The following is a 14,913-nucleotide window of genomic DNA, read 5'->3' as shown; positions in this document are numbered from 1 at the left end:
CCGCACCGTAAACCCCAATTAGTGCATTGCAGTGAAATATTATATATTTGTAATTTCAGGACCCCACCAACGGCTACTACAATGTTCGAGCTACAACACATGATGAGGTCCGCACCTCTACCCGTTCCCTACTGTACCAGGAATTTCGGCCACCAAATCCCGCTTCAGCTTTGGCATCAGCTGGTGGCCCTGTGGCCAACATTCACCCGGCACCCACGGGCCGTTACGAGCCCCGGCCCGCTTCCCGAATGGCTCACAACACGTACGCCCATTTTAACACCATTGCCAGGGCGTCGCAAATCCAAGCCCCACCCAACCCTGTCTCCAAGACCACAGACTATTCTGGAGAGCGTGGTCTGCTGGAATCAACCAATCCGCTGGCTTTTGACAGCTGCGCTTATTCAACAACACCTCAATACAGGTTAGGTTTCGCCCCGCCATTGGAGGCAGGACCAGCCTATGAAATGTATCATACGGGACAAGGGGTGGGGACGAGTCAAGATGCCAATGTGGGAAAATACCCCAGCTCCACCCAATTTCCATATTCAACCCCACCTACAGAATACTCTCAGAGACACACGCAGAGAATGCAGACTCATGTGTGAAACAAACACTTACCACCAAAAAAGCACTTCCATGGATGAAAATATATGATACACGTGCTCATTTTAACACACTCTTACAGTATGAAAACTCTCTCCAATGCAACTATATGCAAACACACACAGACACACATTGCGTTTTCTACCTTTACAACATGATTTAGAGAAAAAAGTGCCAAATTATTAAATAACTGCAGCAGAAGACAAAATTACAAGAGGTCACAGCGATGAGTGGAGAGAAACATTGTAAACCTTATCCTGTTTCCCTCTTCTTCCCAAATTTAAGAAGGGGGGTTGATGCGGCAAAACCAGCTGTCTAAATATCTGCACCAAAATTAGACACTGCAAAGCAGCCATTGGACAGTTTTCTCCATGTGAATGGCCAATAAGAGGCTGGAGGGCACCAGAAGCCATCAACTATTAGATGTAAAGCCCAGTGAAAACCTGATTGCAATGCACTGGAGTTTACACTGGACCTGTTTAGATCTGTCCCATCGCTCAACCTAATAAAATATGTTTTAAATTATGGGAATCATGGGTGGGCTCACCAACAATTGTATAATCCACAATGTGATACTGCAGAACAAGTCAGCGAGTTAAAAAATACTGCAGGTGTCGACATTCGCTTGTGAAATAACTTTCCGTATGGCCCGCTCACCACTGCCCACACTGCCCGAGCTCCTCGAAGGAATAGCTGTCCGCTGCCAGTTTGAACTCTTCTGATAGGACGGAGACGTGAGTATCTGGGTAAACGCCACCAGTGCTTTTAACTCTGAAAGCTGGAGTTTATGTAACATTTTAGGATTTTTTACAGAGTACTCACAGAGTGTCAAAGTGAGCTTACAGACTCTTCTCTGAACACACGCTCTGCCTCCTTCCAAGAAAACCTCACGAGTATTTGACGCTTTGTGGTTCTATGTGTGCGCGTGAGTGTGTGTTTGCTGACGTGGAGGAAAAAATCGAATGTGATTAATCTCTTTGTCTGAAGTGTCCATGTATTTGTCCTTCACACTTTCAAAGTAGAGTAGAGTGCTTTTCCATATTTGTATCTGAACTAAATTGCATTTGAAAGCGCTTTTATAGTATTTTTCTAAGATGATGGTAAGGGGTCAGAGATCGAATGGTTTTTGGTATAAGCAATGTAAAGGAAAAAATTGTTTTAAAAACATTTTTTTATGTTCATGATTTGCACATTTGTCTAAATTCTGTAAAGGGATGATGAATCAGATCACAAGAGCAAAGTTTAAAAATAATACTAAAATGGAAGCAATTTAATCATTCAAGTCCTGAGTTTCTGTCAAATCTATTTTATGCAAAATAAAGAAGGGCTTTTATGAGCTCAAAAAACTGATTTGATTTAGGTTTAATCTACTGAAATTTACATGACCCTTGGTCTATATTAAAACATTTTGAACATTCAAATTATGCAATGATCAATACATTTTGGTTCAACAAATTAGCGGCTCATTTTTGAAATACATAGACATTTACAGTGAATTGGTTATAGGAGCCACTCTCTTTGTAGCCACACATTTACAAAATGGGTTTTCATTATCAATGTTTAATGACCGAGACTTATTTGGCAACTTTATGTATGACGAGAGGACAATGAATTTGAAGAATCAAATTCATGTATCAGAGACGGAAAGATGAGGGAATGAATGTGCAATACTGTGTTTATATGGTGTGAATGTGAGCATGTTTCAGAGTGACTCTTGAGATCCATTTCCTCATGCTCCTGTTAAAAAAAGACCTGTACTTCATTTGTTTATGATTAACTTTATTTCATTTATGTTTTATTCATCTGTCAAAATGTAAAATAGAAAAGAAAAAAATGACCCATGTGCTTTTTCCCCACAGCAACTTTTTTTTTTTTATTGTATGTGATTATTTTTTTCACAGTATTATAAAATAAAAACATCTTTCATACTGACTCATGGTCATACAGTAACAACATAATTCAGTACATACCTCAAATAATTAAAAAAAAAAAAAGTACATCGACACAATCAACATGCATAACAAATGAAGGAATATTTCAGAATTGTGACATTGTACAGCTGGTCAGATGTTTTTGTGCAAGACAGCAGGAGTTCATGCCAGTAATATCTAAATTAAGAAGACAGAAACATCTGGATCTCTCGCTGTACATTATATTAATGGCGGAGCTGCTGTTTACGCCTCAAACTCACTCTCAGCATTACTGTGCTCTACTGGATGTAAAATGTTGTGAAGAAACCATCCATTTGATCTTGCGATCATTTCGCAAATTCAGAGAAATTAACACATGCAAAAAAAAACAAAGTGTGTATGCCTCTCTTCCAGATGTGAAATCTATAAATCGCAAATGATTATGAAATTGTGCAAAGCTGAATGGTTTCAGATCTCCCTCTTGTAAATGCCACCTAATTAATGTGATAACATAAAAGAGCACCAGTCAATGTCCAAATCCTTTACTTGAGCATAGCAAGCAGAAAAATTCCTTTGATTTCCAAATACCTGCAGTACTCTGATTCTGCCACAAGGAAAAGTGAAAGTGATGTGACGTGTAACCAAGTATGGTGTTCCATACTCAGAATTTGTGCTCTGCATTTAACCCATCCAAGTGCATACACACAGCAGTGAGTAGTGAACACACACACACACACCATGAACACACACCCAGAGCAGTGGGCAGCCATTTTTGCTGTGGTGTCTGGGGAACAGTTGGGGGTTCGTTGCCTTGTACTGAGACTCGAATCCATGAACCTTTGGAACCCCCCCACATGATTGTAAAGCGCTTTGGGTGCACAACAATACACAATATAGCGCTATATAAATGCATAATTCATTTATTCATTCAAATCTGACTCTCTAACCATTAGGCCTGGACTGCCCCCTTGTGCGTACGTCTGTTTGGAAACTGACATACCTTAAGCACTTTTCCACGTCAAAGACAGTTTTTCTGATTCTGAGTGGATTTTCCGCACACTCTAAGATCAAATCTGTTTTTATAAATGAGGCCCCAGTTCATTTACAAGATAACGCTCCTTCTCCTTCAGCAGTCTGCAGAATTCTGCTTTTACAGCAGCTCCTCCAGAGTCAAGAGCATCCAACAAGAGTCTCATTTTCTCCTCTCGTGGTTCTGCAGCATGAACTTTACTGTACATTTCACCATTAATCATGTCTTTGCTCTTCAAACTGTCAGCAATTGCCATCACTGATGAAACTCTCTCAATGAGTTTATCTCTGTGTGTGTTCACAAATTCTGTTTCTGATTGAAACAAAAGATGTTTTAAGTTAGTCTTCAAAAGATTGTGCAATATGTGTAAGATACAATTACAAGAATAATTGAAATGTTCAGCAATCAGACCTGGGATCCTTCTGTGCGCAGGAAGTTCTACACCTTTACTCGGTGCTACTAATCAATCAACATGCATAACAAATGAAGGAATATTTCAGAATTGTGACATTGTACAGCTGGTCAGATGTTTTTGTGCAAGACAGCAGGAGTTCATGCCAGTAATATCTAAATTAAGAAGACAGAAACATCTGGATCTCTCGCTGTACATTATATTAATGGCGGAGCTGCTGTTTACGCCTCAAACTCACTCTCAGCATTACTGTGCTCTACTGGATGTAAAATGTTGTGAAGAAACCATCCATTTGATCTTGCGATCATTTCGCAAATTCAGAGAAATTAACACATGCAAAAAAAAACAAAGTGTGTATGCCTCTCTTCCAGATGTGAAATCTATAAATCGCAAATGATTATGAAATTGTGCAAAGCTGAATGGTTTCAGATCTCCCTCTTGTAAATGCCACCTAATTAATGTGATAACATAAAAGAGCACCAGTCAATGTCCAAATCCTTTACTTGAGCATAGCAAGCAGAAAAATTCCTTTGATTTCCAAATACCTGCAGTACTCTGATTCTGCCACAAGGAAAAGTGAAAGTGATGTGACGTGTAACCAAGTATGGTGTTCCATACTCAGAATTTGTGCTCTGCATTTAACCCATCCAAGTGCATACACACAGCAGTGAGTAGTGAACACACACACACACACCATGAACACACACCCAGAGCAGTGGGCAGCCATTTTTGCTGTGGTGTCTGGGGAACAGTTGGGGGTTCGTTGCCTTGTACTGAGACTCGAATCCATGAACCTTTGGAACCCCCCCACATGATTGTAAAGCGCTTTGGGTGCACAACAATACACAATATAGCGCTATATAAATGCATAATTCATTTATTCATTCAAATCTGACTCTCTAACCATTAGGCCTGGACTGCCCCCTTGTGCGTACGTCTGTTTGGAAACTGACATACCTTAAGCACTTTTCCACGTCAAAGACAGTTTTTCTGATTCTGAGTGGATTTTCCGCACACTCTAAGATCAAATCTGTTTTTATAAATGAGGCCCCAGTTCATTTACAAGATAACGCTCCTTCTCCTTCAGCAGTCTGCAGAATTCTGCTTTTACAGCAGCTCCTCCAGAGTCAAGAGCATCCAACAAGAGTCTCATTTTCTCCTCTCGTGGTTCTGCAGCATGAACTTTACTGTACATTTCACCATTAATCATGTCTTTGCTCTTCAAACTGTCAGCAATTGCCATCACTGATGAAACTCTCTCAATGAGTTTATCTCTGTGTGTGTTCACAAATTCTGTTTCTGATTGAAACAAAAGATGTTTTAAGTTAGTCTTCAAAAGATTGTGCAATATGTGTAAGATACAATTACAAGAATAATTGAAATGTTCAGCAATCAGACCTGGGATCCTTCTGTGCGCAGGAAGTTCTACAGCTTTACTCGGTGCTACTAATAATAAAAAATAATGTAAAAAAAGACATTTGAGATCACTGAGAAATCTGCCAAACATTTCAAAGTCACCAAAATCTTTTTAGGTCTCATTCCTTGTAGGGAATGAACCACTATCTTTCCAGCCTTTAGCTTTATCTTCTATCTAGGCCAAACCACCACACACCACAAAGATGAACAAAGCATTATTTTGGACTGTTCATGCAAATAAACCTGTTAGCCATTAATGGGGAAGCCAAATATTGTTTTAATCCAGATGAGCCCAAAATTGCTGAGGTCTCTGATGTCAATGATCACATGAGTTTCTGACACTTTGAGTGGCTGTATTATTTCTACATTACCACCAGTGAAATGTGCTACAGCCAAACAGTCCTTATTTTCTTCTGCAAAAAAACATTTAAGAATTTTGTTCTTGGGTAAAATAAAAGGTATTGTTTTCTAATTACACAGTGACCAACATTTTGACATTAAGTGCTCTTATGGCTCGTTTCCACCGAGCGGTACATTTCAGTACAGTACAGTATGGTACGATTCGGGATGGTACACACTGATCCGGCATGGCGGAACGAGTGAAGGAGACGCTTCATTCCCCTTGTGTTGTCATTCCCCTTGTAGCATGCACAAGTGATTATTCTCTGTCAACCAATCAGCTTTCTGCAGTGAGTCTAAGTCCACCCTTTAGGTATCGGAGTACTGTGCTAGATACCCCAAAGGAAGGGTCCCAAAAAGTGGTACGGTACGGTTTGCTATTTTGGTACCATTCACAACTTCTGACAATGGAACCTGAAATATTTACGTACTGTACTGTACTGAACCGTACCGCTCAGTGGAAATTAGCCATCTATGTAATCATTAAGATCTGTCATCACACTTCTTGCTAATTATTTACATACATATTATTTACACAAGTAATTTGATATGTAAATTATCAGTCACTGTTCCATAAATTCTATACAACTGGTCAAGACAATTACTGTGAAACACCTTAATATTTAGGATGCAGAAATAAACATACCAGAGAATATCACACAGTGTTGAAAGTGTAGTTGTGAGACTGAACCTGCAGAACAGTCAATGTTGTACAAGGGTCCTGCAGGCCGCAACTGACCCAGACCAGAATCCCATGAGACAATGTTATACAGCACCTCTCCTTCACCCTCCATCACAAACACAAGGCTGGTCAGACTGCACTGAAACTGACCAGCATGTGGACACACAAACCTGGAAGACAGAATATTTTTATTTTATTAAATCATAATGGCCTGCATATTTTATTATGTGATAACACTGGAGATCATGCAAAAAAAAAAAAAAGAAGAAGAAAAAAGATTTGGGATGTTTGAATCAAGATTTTGGAATAATTCATGCAAACAAATCCAAATAACAACATAAATTTTCCCAAGCAAGAAGTTTAGCGTACTGAAGCAAAAGATTTTAAAAAAAAACAATACACAGGCAAAACAATCAGCAACAATGGAACAAGCAGACATGAATATATGCAAAGGTTAACAAAAGCTGGATATGAGAAATGTTCATCTGAAAGATAATAATAGAGCCATTGTATGTAAGGATGAGATAGTTTTGAAGTGTTACAATAATAGACATATTTTAATTCATTTGAACTTTTAAGCTCAGAAATCCAACACCTTACCTTCTTACAAAAAACATAAGTGTTCCATACCTGTATATAGTCTTGTGTTTGTCCTCGTCATCTTGCTGAACACATTCAGGTGTGAACACTTCTGCATAACCTGAGGACTGAAATAAAGAAAGGAATGATCCTCTTATTCTGAACGTGATGACAGAAAGAATACATGACATTTGCAACTCACTGATTGTCCTGAAGATGATTCGGCTCCTAATGAAGAGTAAGACACAAATCATTAGACTCATGAGTTTCAAACTTTCACAGCCAGAAAGCTTGTTATTGAGCTCTGTGGCTAAAAACCAAGCCATTTAATATAAAACTGAAGAAATATATAATAATAATAATAATACTGACAGCAAAATTAAAAAGAAACAATGAAAAGCAAATTAATATTTGCCAAGCACCAAATTAGGCTTCCCTTAATAGGCCTTCAATTGAATAGTTAATGTTAATGACAATTCTGACTCAAAAAAACACAATTGCTTGTTTGACTTAAAGAGGCCTTTGTCTATGTAAACAATTCATATAAAGTTAAAGGTACTTTAAGCAATGTTAGATGTTCTAAACGTTTTTGAAACATTCTAATGTGAGTTTAAAGGTAATTAAATACAAACACAACTTTAATAATGAAATGTTGACTTAAAATTATATTTTTATAATTTGTAACTTTAACATTTTATATTTTTGTCATTATCAAAGGCCAACAGTAGGGAGTGCAAATGCACCTCCAGCATCCACAGTAAAATCGCCTATGCTTACAGAGATGCTTGGAGACTATTGTAACCAGAGATGGAGCTTAACAATAGCAGCACAATTTCATATTTAATTAAAATAACAAATAAAACTGAACTGCAAACTCAGCTTTACACATGTTTGACTTTGTATAGGTATAGTTGTCAATAGCAATGGTAGTAAAACAGCGTTCTCTCACAACAAACCAACAAAATGATGCTCTCTACAAAATGATTGACAGGCATAAAGTGCCTCAAAGTCTTTTGATTGGCTAAACAAAAAATCTGACTGAGACCACATTTTTCTTTTCACTTTAGGGATTGTATAAAATTTGCTTACTTTTACTCTCTGTATTTTCTGTCTTTATTGTCTTCAAGTCCTCCTCGGTGAAACTCTTCCTGTCTCGCTCAATCAACACTGAATTCCTCCAGCTAGAGGAGAAAACATTGATTACTGTATTTTCAAAGACATCAATTTTAGTCATATATTTTAATATTAATATTTTATGCATACTTACACAGTCAGGGTCCAACCTGTCTGCGTCAGTGATTCCACCAGAGACTGTTTTATGTTAAATGGGATAAATGAAACTGCGGAATTTGTCCTGGCATGGAAAAAACATTTAGCTACACATGTTTCTGAAAACAATTTTAAAATATACAAATATACAATATACAAATCCATATAATACATGCTTAAAAGAGCAGATCTTTATTCTTACCGGAGTTCGTTCAGACTGGGAAAGGCCTGGACAAGCGAGAGGATCGTGAAAATCCATCCGACAGTCAATTCGTCTATCTGCAAATGGACTTTCTTTAAACCAGACACAGAGTGCAAGACATCCAGAAGGAAAACCCCATCCGCTGATGAAACTTGAGACCTGTGTAAATATATTATAACATATATATTATAACATACAGTATATAGTGTTCATATAATAATATATAGTATAATGACATATACTGTAGTTTAACATGTATAATTTATACCATGGTCTGTCTGAATAGCCTTTTAATAAAGTAGCTTTGCAACTGAAAAGTTACATTATATTTCTCAGCATCAAGATGGCTTTTCAAAGTAATTAAACTCACAGCTTTATTATTAGTAGAGAGGAAGCTAAAAAGACTTGCACAATTCACACTCTCTTCTTCACAGACCTGAGTAACCTCTGGAGTTTCTGCAGGAAGATTCTCCAGTTGACAGTGGAAACCTCTGGGCGTGAACAGGTGAGAGTTAATTCTGAGATTAACGATGATGGTCTTATTTTAGAGCTGGAAACTGAAAACCGAAAACAGAGCCTAAAAAAGTAAAGTTTAGAGACTTTACTTTTATATTAGTAGCAAAAATTAAGCAGTCATTTTTTTATGATTAGAGTTTCTTACATGACGTCTTCATCTTTAACTGATGCAATAATCTCTTGGCAGAAGCTTTTGATCCTTTTTTTGTGAGAAGCTTTTGAAGATTTTTGATCCTGTATTCTGCCAATTACAATAAATTGATTATTTTACTGTACAAGTAATGGACTCTTTGCATGGTAACTTCTTCATTTTGTCTCTATCAAGTCAGTAAAAATCTGGTGCAGTGAAAAAAAATATTTTTTATGATATTATATGAAAACAAGACTTTCTAGAAAAGGCTATAAAACAACGCTATCTATTTTTGTATGACAGAAGGCTGTCATTTCATTCAGCTACAGCTGAGAAGCTAACAAGCCTCTAACTAAAACTTTTCCTTATATGTATAATATTTGTATAATATTATGTAATTACATTTGACAAATGAGAGTTAACGTTACTGTGGCTGCATGTCAAATGTGGGGTGAATTGTCATAGTATTACTGAAAATGGATTCGTTGACAGAGTGATCCTATATTTAAACATATAATAGTATGAGCAAATTATAAATGGGAATAGTTTTTGTCCCCAAAATAAATAACCATCATTATGTGTAATTTCTTAGTTTCTGATAAATATCAGGCAACGAGAGATCAATCTGGAGTTGAAGACCTGATGATCCAGTTAATTGACAATGGTACTGAAAGGTTAAAGAATTTGATTTCAAAGAGAAGACTAATACTTTGCTTGATCTAAAAATATCACCAGAAGCACAGGCACTGGTTGATATTTTAGCGCAAATGTGTAGGCTGTGCACCATGCATAGAGTCCATAGCAGTAATAGATATTACTAAGTTTAGAATTAAATATCCATTACATCAGTTCTTTCACAATCTTTCCTTCACCAAGAGCTGAGATCAAATCCCCAGTATCATCTGTAATGTGATCCACCTTCAACCTTTAAAATGAACAGAACATATTAACATTCAGATATCAGATATAATAACTTGACGTCAAGATTAGAGCTCACATAAAATTGAATGTATTTGAGCATAGTACAGTTGGTATAAATTCAAGAGCATTTTTAAAGTCTCAAACATGTAGAGAGTCTGATCTTTGCTCACCACAACTCTTCACAAGTGTACAGTGCAGACTGAAGAATCTTCAGATTGTCAGATGTTAAACTGAGTCTCAGTTTGCCAATGTTTACACAGTTCTGAAAACAAAACCGCAACATCCAGCAGTCTGCATTTTTCAGTAGAATATTTGACAGATCTATTGAAGCCAACTGTTCCAAAACTTTTCCAATGAAGCTCTTCTCATGAAGCTCATAGAGACAATGGAGAATGAACAGCATGAGTTCATTTTGATATCTCTGTGAACACTGATTGATCCATTCCTTAAGCTGGGTTTCTATGTTGACAGAGACGGTCATGTTGTGCTTTTCAATGAATGAGGAGATCCATTCTTTCTTACAGAGACCACAGAGGAACAGAATCACAGGCTGCAGCAGATTTGAAACGCTTATTTCTAAATTTGCCTTCGAAAAGTCTCTATCAGACCAACAGGACAAAGCCCATCCTCTCTCTACAGTGTAAAGCAGCTCTCTCACTTTCCTCTGAGACTCTTCTTCATCCAGAAGGACATAGTAGAGAGCAGTGAAGAACTCCTGAAAGCTGAGATGCATGAAACTGAACATTGTCTCCTGGTGGATTTTTCTCTTTAAGAGGAACTTATGCAGGAATGGATTGCCAGCTGGGTCTGAAATTGTGTCATAAACAGTTTTTTCATCAAACAAGACTTGTTGTTCCAGCATCCCTCTCTCTGCCAGCTGACCCAGACTCCTCAGCAGGCTCGGGACAGACTGACTCAAACCCTGGCAGTGATGCTCCAGTAGAGTGGACACAAAGTTAACGTAGATAGAGGTGGTGGTTTCCAGTCCACTCATCATATCTGCACCATCACTGAACCTCTCTCGCATAACCGTGCAGATGATCCAGCAGATGACAGGGATGGAGCAAGCAGTGATGAGAGTTTCATTTACTCTCACACATTCATAGGCTTTCCTGAAGAGCTCCTCATTCTGGAAGAACTTCTGGAAGTACTCCTCCACCCCCTTCTCAGAGAAACCTACTATCCTAGAGAAACGTTGTTGTCCTATAAGCAACATCCTCTTTGGGACCTCAGTTCTAGTAGTGATAAGCAAAAAATATCTGGGCAGGATTTGTTGACGAAGCAAGGAACAAACAATGACCTCAGGTGGGGCTCTCTGGAATTTGGATGATATGCAAAATTCATCACACATGAATCTAAGCTCATCAAGATCATCAAGTCCGTCAATGATGAAGAGCACTCTCTGTGATGAGTTCTGTAACATCTCTGAAATCTGATCTAATGTTAAACCACAATTCCAGCTCAGGAGCTCAATCAAGTTCATCTCCTCAGAAATACACTTCAGCTCTTCACACCTCAGACAGAAAACTAGATCAAATTCTTTAAGGTAATGTTGTTCAAATGCCCAGTCCAAAATAATCTTTTGCACTAAGAAAGATTTTCCACTACCAGAATTTCCTTGGAGAACGTTGGATACATTACTTGGATAACGCAGATGTATGTCTGACTTATTAAACAACTCCTCCACACTGATATTCCGAAAACTGCCTTTTTTATTTTTCTGAATAATCACAGGTTCAGTGTAGAGGGCAGCCAGTGAGACTCTTTCACCAGAGAGGAAACTCCTCTCATTCCTATGCTCATATTTCCGTTTGATTGACTCCTTATACTGACATACCATCTCCTGCCATGCTAGAGGAAAACATAAAACATTCTTTAGCCTCACAATACAAAATGTTAAATTCAATTGAGAAAAAACACATAATACAGTTACCCTGAGATGAAATGTCGTGTTTAAACGCACTGAACAGACAACAGAACAGACAAATGCTTTTAAACCAAGCTGAAGTTGCAGAATATTATTGCACTGAATTACTCATTAAGCTGAATTATAACTTGAACTGCTTGGTCAAGATTCAAATTACACTTCTGTCTTAAAAAAGAAAACAGTTCACCACCACTTATTAATGTGTATCAGCCTTTAAATTATTGATTTAAACTCTTTTAGTGTTTTTTAGATATTCAGTTGGTGGTTTATTTCAAGACCAATCAAAGTAGAACTCTCATATTAAACTGTCAGAATATGAGCCTACCTGGGTCTCTTTCAGTCCAATCATGCCACTTAAACACTGAGTAACTTGGCCACTTAATAAAGAAAGAATGATGAGTGTTAACAGTTCATTAACATGAGACGCACACAACATTAGCTCAAAATAAAAAGTTTTCAATTTCTCATCACTTACATGACATGACTGAAGTTCCATCATTGTGTCTGGCCCTGATTGAAAAGAACTACAGCTCATGTCAGCTGGAATAAGGGCACAAGTACAATTTGATATTATGTTGAATTAGTAGAAACAGTTTAGTGCCCAACGCTTATTATTCTGGCAGCGATCTCATGATCTGAAGTCCTTTTAAAACACTTCACCTTCACGCAGTGAGTGTCTGCGTGAGTTCCTTCACGCAGACACAAACACAGCAGCTAATTACAATGTTCATCAGCAATCAACGTAGTGCTCTCACAGTAAAAGATCAAAATATTAGCCTACCTTCGATTACGGGGAGTCTTTTTTTAAAGCTCTTAGACTGTACGAAAACTCGCCTCTTAATAAAGAGAGAAAAAATGAGTGTTTGAGCAGTTTATGGACATGAAGTAAACAGACGCCCACAACATTAGGTGAAAATAAAGAGCTTTCATGTCCTTCTTAGTGCACCATGGTCTTATTATAACAAACACACACTATAGAAAATTTCTTGTCACTTACTACACGCATAGATGAGTGAGGTTCCATCGTTGTGTCTGGCCCTAATTGAAAAGAACTGGTTAGAGCTCATGTCAGCTGGATTCAGGACACAAGTATTCAATTTGATCTGATGTTGATTTAGTAGAAACAGTTTAGTGCCCAACACTTCATTTACCCTTTATTATTATTATTCTAGTAGAGACCTCAAAATCTATAGTAATTTTAGGACACTGAGTTTCTTCATGCAGACACAAACACAGCAACAAACTATACTGTTCATCAGCAGTCAAAGTAGAGATCTCATATTTTACAGAAAGAATATGAGCCTACCTTCGGGATACACTACATCACGCATCTTAATAAAGGGAGAATGACGAGTGTTAAGCAGTTCATGAACAAAAAGTAAACCGACTCACACAACATTCAATAAAGAGCGTTGAAGTCTCATTGTAACAAACACACATTGTAGAACATTTACTTAGATCACTTACATGAGCAGATGACTCAGATTTTATCGTTGTGTCTGGCTCTGCATGAAAGGAATTGGTTAGAGCTCATGTCAGTTGGAATAATTACACATACAATTTGATATGATGTTGATTTAGTAGACTTAGTAGATTTAGTGTCCAGTGCTTATTATTCTGCTAGAGACCTCATAATCTGTATTATGAGGTCTCTATTTAAAGGCCACTGTATGCAATACTTAAATAACTTCCGATGGTTAAACCTGAACCATTCATACAGTACTACTCAAAATAGGTCCTATTTACTTTAATTGCCCTTTTGCAAGTCCCCCTGTCTTATTGGGGAAGATTAATATGCGTGTACATCTGCCATTCTTATCCAAAGAAAAATAACTATGACTGTAATGAGATAATGATGGGCTCGAGATTTCTCCCCTGCCCCTCTGGAGGTCTGTGCACGGGGCGGTTGTTACCTCAGAATTATCCCAGTATAAATTACAAATGTAGGCAGTTGTTACTGTACCGCTTATCAGCAGCCGCGCTTCTGAATAGGATGTCTAGGATTGCTGCATTATTTCCCAAAATATTTCTCCTCATTTATTTTGCCCTTTGTCGAGTATCTATTTAATTGTGGTGCGCAGATTCTCTGACTGTCCCCTCCACTTTCATCAGGAACACAGACCTTTCTAAAAATTAAATCAATTTTAAGAAGATCCCGATAATGGAAATTAACAGCAGAGTTAGGTAAGAATGTAATCTTCATTTACTAGATTGAAACATTTGTAAGACAAACTTTGTTGGCTTGACAAAATCTTATTTTAAAATGTAAAATGGTTTGAAGGTCAGGATAGATAGATAGATAGATAGATAGATAGATAGATAGATAGATAGATAGATAGATAGATAGATAGATAGATTACAGTTGATAGATAGATAGATAGATAGATTACAGTTGGTTGATAGATAGATAGACAGATAGATAGATAAATAGATAGATAGATGGATAGATAGATAGATAGATAGATAGATAGATAGATAGATAGATAGATAGATAGATCAACTGTCTATCTATCGATAGATAGATTACAGTTGATAGATAGATTACAGTTGATAGATAGATAGATAGATAGATGATAGATAGAGATATATAGATAGATTACAATTGATAGATAGATAGATTTCGATAGATAGATAGATAGATTGCAGTTGATAGATAGATAGATTACAGTTGATAGATAGATAGATAGATTAGAGTTGCTAGATAGATAGATAGATAGATTACAGTGGATAGATAGACAGACAGATAGATAAATAGATAGATAGATGGATAGATAGATAGATTACAGTTGATAGATAGATAGATAGAAAAACTGTCTATCTATCGATACATAGATAGATTACAGTTGATAGATAGATAGATAGATATATTACAGTTGATAGATAGATAGACAGATAGATAGATAAATAGATAGATAGA

The 14,913-nt window shown here is 37.2% G+C and overlaps 2 protein-coding genes across 5 annotated transcripts in view; one reads left to right on the top strand and one right to left on the bottom strand.

The window, feature by feature from the left end:
- The window catches only part of kirrel1b (kirre like nephrin family adhesion molecule 1b), a 39,604-nt gene extending 37,844 nt beyond the window's left edge, over nt 1–1,760 (top strand). For all 4 annotated transcript variants that reach the window (XM_016241437.1, XM_016241435.1, XM_016241436.1 and 1 more), the window contains exon 15: nt 60–1,760. In XM_016241437.1, coding sequence (XP_016096923.1) covers nt 60–605 — 546 coding nt within the window. In that variant the 3' untranslated portion in view covers nt 606–1,760. The remainder of the gene's footprint in view (nt 1–59) is intronic.
- A 1,773-nt stretch (nt 1,761–3,533) lies between these two features.
- On the bottom strand, nt 3,534–13,111 carry LOC107557847 (NACHT, LRR and PYD domains-containing protein 1a-like). Its single transcript, XM_016241413.1, has 17 exons — nt 12,994–13,111; nt 12,778–12,832; nt 12,472–12,536; nt 12,322–12,373; nt 10,240–11,920; nt 9,993–10,073; nt 9,164–9,259; nt 8,939–9,079; nt 8,503–8,661; nt 8,299–8,385; nt 8,121–8,212; nt 7,234–7,259; nt 7,083–7,159; nt 6,417–6,622; nt 5,623–5,784; nt 3,955–4,002; nt 3,534–3,855 (listed from the first exon to the last, which is right to left on the bottom strand). Exons 1-17 carry the CDS (start codon nt 13,018–13,020, stop codon nt 3,593–3,595), a joined length of 3,318 nt encoding a protein of 1,105 aa, XP_016096899.1. The 5' UTR covers nt 13,021–13,111; the 3' UTR covers nt 3,534–3,592.
- Nucleotides 13,112–14,913: the final 1,802 nt, after the last annotated feature.

Source organism: Sinocyclocheilus grahami, unplaced genomic scaffold (genome assembly GCF_001515645.1).
Source record: "Sinocyclocheilus grahami isolate Dianchi unplaced genomic scaffold, SAMN03320097.WGS_v1.1 scaffold622.1, whole genome shotgun sequence".
Lineage (NCBI taxonomy): Eukaryota > Metazoa > Chordata > Actinopteri > Cypriniformes > Cyprinidae > Sinocyclocheilus > Sinocyclocheilus grahami.
Note: the sequence above shows the minus strand (reverse complement) of the source record. Positions and strands in the feature narration are given on the sequence as shown.